Source organism: Hippopotamus amphibius, chromosome 15 (genome assembly GCF_030028045.1).
Source record: "Hippopotamus amphibius kiboko isolate mHipAmp2 chromosome 15, mHipAmp2.hap2, whole genome shotgun sequence".
Taxonomy (NCBI): domain Eukaryota; kingdom Metazoa; phylum Chordata; class Mammalia; order Artiodactyla; family Hippopotamidae; genus Hippopotamus; species Hippopotamus amphibius.
In genome coordinates, this window is record NC_080200.1 from 21,814,921 (window position 1) to 21,819,066 (window position 4,146).

Below are 4,146 nucleotides of genomic sequence, written 5' to 3' on the forward strand. Positions count from 1 at the left end.
TCAATACTTTTTCTCCTTCATATCTTTGTATCTTGATAAAAATACTAGAAAAGTAAAATTCTTAAATTAGTTTTTGCAATAATTTTGAACACATTTTATTTTTTTAAAAGTAAGATTATAATGACAAGGTGTATTCATTTTACCTTTTGAAAAAAATTATTATCCAGTTTTCAGAGATAACCACAATTATTTCATACATAAATGTTAGAGATTTTTTATATCCTAAAATATTTTATCATAACTGATAAATTAATTTCTCTAATTTTTAAAATCCATTTACTTATAATGACACAAAAAGTATGATATGAACAATAAAAGTTGTAGAGGTGATAGATTCACTCAAAAGAAAATTTAAATCTATATTTAAAAAATCACATTTAAATGGGTCCCAGGTTGTTTTTACAGCACTATTGTTGGTTAAATACAAACTATTTTGGGGACTGTCTGTGATGTCAGAGTAGCTCTTTCCTTTTATTTGAATCATGTAGGCCAGCAGACTCTCTCTTCCTTGAGTCAGAGCCCTTTGCTCTGTACTCACTCTCCTGTTCTTGCTTAAAATGTTAGGTCCTGTGAAGGTCCTGATGACACTTCCCAGGTGGAGTGAGAGTGATGAACCACCAGCTACTCAAGTGTCAGAGACAGAGGCAATCTTCAGTACCGGTAGGTCTTGAAACAAAGCCAGTCATGTGCCAGTGTTTCAGGGCACTGTCTCATATGCTTTTCCTGGGACAACACGTAATTGTGACTTTCAAGATCATAGTCTAGCAAAAGTTCTACTTTGAGAGAAAACTCAGGGTCTGGACATAGCCATGCATGTAGCCAAGGACGCTGGGTCAAATCCAGCCCACAATTGTTCTTTTTGATTAAGAAATGTTATGCTAAAAGCACAACATTTATTTTTACTGAATAGTATGAAGATTTGACATCATGTAACTGAAATCTCATAGAGGAACCCTTAGCAATCCCATCACTACCAGCTCTTGACCTGCTAAGACATTTATATTATCTGCTCAACCTTTGTAAGCATTTGTGTTATAGCCATTTCAGCGCCCCCCCCAACAACCTCTACCTAGTGCAGTAAATACAGCACTTGTTGAGTGAATAATTAATGAATGAATAAGACTATCTCATCTTTTGCATTAATTAATACAAATCACATCAAAGCTTGTTATTTATTATGCATGTATATAACTATACTATCTTAATAAGTACATGCTTATTCTTTCATTTATTTACAATCTGTTATTGCTCAGACTTAACAGAGGAAAAGCAAGAGAGAAAAAAGAAAAAGTGAATGGGAACCAGATTTATTTTTGACCATCTCTAAGGGCTAATTTGTGAGTGTGTGTTTTGCACTAAGTATCACTAAGAACATATCCATCTTGAATATTATTTGACTCTTGTTTTCCATGACGTGGAAAGGAAATGACAAATGAGACAACTGTGATTGAATTTATTCTGAAGGGCTTCTCAGACATGCCTGAGCTGAGGCTCATTAGTACCACCTTCTTCCTTTTCATCTATTTCTTTGCCCTCCTGGGAAACATCTCCGTCATCGCAGCTGTGACAAGAGACAGCCGCCTCCACACCCCCATGTACTTCTTCCTGAAGAATCTGTCCTTCTTGGACATGTGCTACACCACAGTCACCATCCCCAAGGCACTGATCAATTCACTCATGGGTTCTGAAGTCATTTCCTTTTGGGAATGTGTGGTTCAGCTCTTCTTATTTGTAATGCTGTGTGCTTCTGAGTGCTTCTTGCTCACATCCATGGCATATGACCGCTGTTTAGCCATCCACAAGCCTCTCCTCTATAGTGTCATTATGAGCAGAAAGCTGTGTACAAAGCTTGTCATTGTGGCCTGGTTGAGTGGAGTTCTTTATGCTATCTTTCACACTATCAACACCTTCTCCCTCCTGTTCTGTGGGCCCAATGTCATTGACCACTTTTTCTGTGACAGCTCCCCCATCATGAGACTCTCCTGCAGTAACTCCCACACCAATGAGAAAGTTGGATTTGCAGTGGGTGGGTGTATTATTCTTGGTGCCTTTGCCCTCACCATAATCTCCTATGTTCTCATCATCTCTACCATTGTTCAGATCCACTCTGCTGGTGGCCGTTGGAAGGCCTTCTCCACCTGCTCCTCTCATCTTACTGCTGTCATTCTGTTTTATGTCACTGGGAGCATTGCTTATCTGAGATCTGCTTCTCATTACTCTCCCCTTCAAGGACGGCTAGTGTCTGTGTTTTACTCCATTCTAACACCCAGCCTTAATCCTGTTGCTTACTGTCTGAGAAACACAGACATGCAGGTGGCCTTGAGAAAACTATTTGTCCCATCCAAGTAGACATATCTTTCTCATATTAAACATATTGCTCTGAACTTTAACCTAGATTAAGCATATTGCTCTGAACATTAGCCTAGATGATGGGTAATTTCTAGAAACACACAACCTAGGAAAAGTGAATAATGAAGAAATAGAAAATGTAAACAGATTAATAACAAGTAGGGAGATTAAAGCAGTAATAAAAAAACCTTCCAACAAAGAAAAGCCTTGTAACAGATGGTTTCATTGGTGAAGTGTACCAAACATTTAACTCCAACCTTTCTTCCAAAAAATTGATCAGGGAATACATCCAAACTCATTTTATGGAGCCAGAATTATCTGGACACCAAAGCCAAAGATACTATAGGAAAATAAAACTACAGACAATTATCCCTGATGAACATATTTGAAAAAATCCTCAACAAAAAACTAGCAAGCCTAGCTCAGCAGCACATTAACAGGTCATAACCATGACCAAGTAAGATTTATCTTGGGAAATCATGCAACATATGCAAATCAATAAACAGATTGCACTGCATTAACAGAAATAAGGGTAAAATCATATGATCATCTCAATAGATACAGGAAAAACATTTGACAAAATTCAACATCTTTTCATGATAAAAGCTCTTAACAAATTGGGTATAGAGGGAACATACTTCAGCATAATAAAGCCCATATAAGCAAGCCCACAGCTAATATCATACTCAGTTATGAAAACCTGAAACCTTCTCTTCTATGATCAGGAATAAGACAAGGGTGCCCACTTTCACCACTCTCTCTCTTATTAAACATGGTACTAGAATTCCAGCCAGAGGAATTAGGCAAGAAAAAGAAATATTTTATGTATATTTCACTACAGTAAAAAACAACCATGGAGGGAAAAATGAACTACATCATTGAATGGTAATAATATTAGAATAACTATGATCTCAAGATAACCAATAGTTTCTGCTTCCCAATGGATAATTTAAGCCATTTATGAATTTGAAATGCTAATTATACATCCTCTGCTCCCTCTTTGAAACTCTGTACGAGAAGGAACTAAACAAATACGTGAATCAAGTTTAGAGGAGAAATAATCAGTTTTATAAGAAAATTGTGCTATAACTGCTTTGTTTATTTCACCACAATGAAATAAATGTTTGCAATCACTTCTCTCCAGTTAGCTCTGTGATGTGACATCATGAATACAGGCTTTTATTTCTAACAGTGACACATGGTTATAAATGTTGATCCAGCTTCTGCTTGTAGAAATATGTCAAATAATACTTGTTAACGAAAGTGAGATTAAAAAGGTTAAGTGTTTTACTGAAAGTGGTAGAGGCAGTTTGGTAACCACTACTAAATAAAATTATGTGAAATCTTTAATCAAAGAATCTAATTCAACAAATCTAATGTCTTAAATATGCACTTAACCATAATCAAAGGTGTTTACTGAAGCATTTTGTTGAAATAATGAGAATTGGAAACAACATATAAATTCAAACAAGTTATGGTTCATCTATATTGTGTAATAGATCTGTATGAACTTAGAAAGGAGATTTTGAGACGTGTTAAAGATACAGAACAGTATCTTCAACGTATGCCCAATATGCAAAAAAAAAGAAAACCCACGTGCATAGATACAGACAGATGTATATCATTGAATAGAAGGTCTTGCAAATACTTCGTAATTTACTGATGAAGAAGAGAAGATAATAAACAATAAGCAGATGGAAATGGTTTTGCATTTTACAGACAATTTTTGCAGCATTTAAAATTTTTTTCAGTTTAATGTATTTATATACTTCTTATGGAATTAACAAAAGTAGAGAG

General features: G+C 35.6%; 1 protein-coding gene across 1 annotated transcript; it reads left to right on the forward strand.

The window, feature by feature from the left end:
* Window positions 1-1,425: 1,425 nt before the first annotated feature.
* Window positions 1,426-2,349, forward strand: LOC130837512 (olfactory receptor 5V1-like). The gene has a single exon (XM_057710523.1). The coding sequence runs from the start codon at window positions 1,426-1,428 to the stop codon at window positions 2,347-2,349; it is 924 nt and encodes a 307-aa protein (XP_057566506.1).
* The last annotated feature ends 1,797 nt before the right edge of the window (window positions 2,350-4,146 follow it).

What these genes read in the sequence shown, in the direction of transcription:
- LOC130837512 (XM_057710523.1), top strand. Translation starts at nt 1,426, where the DNA reads ATGACAAATGAGACAACTGTGATTGAATTTATTCTGAAGGGCTTCTCA.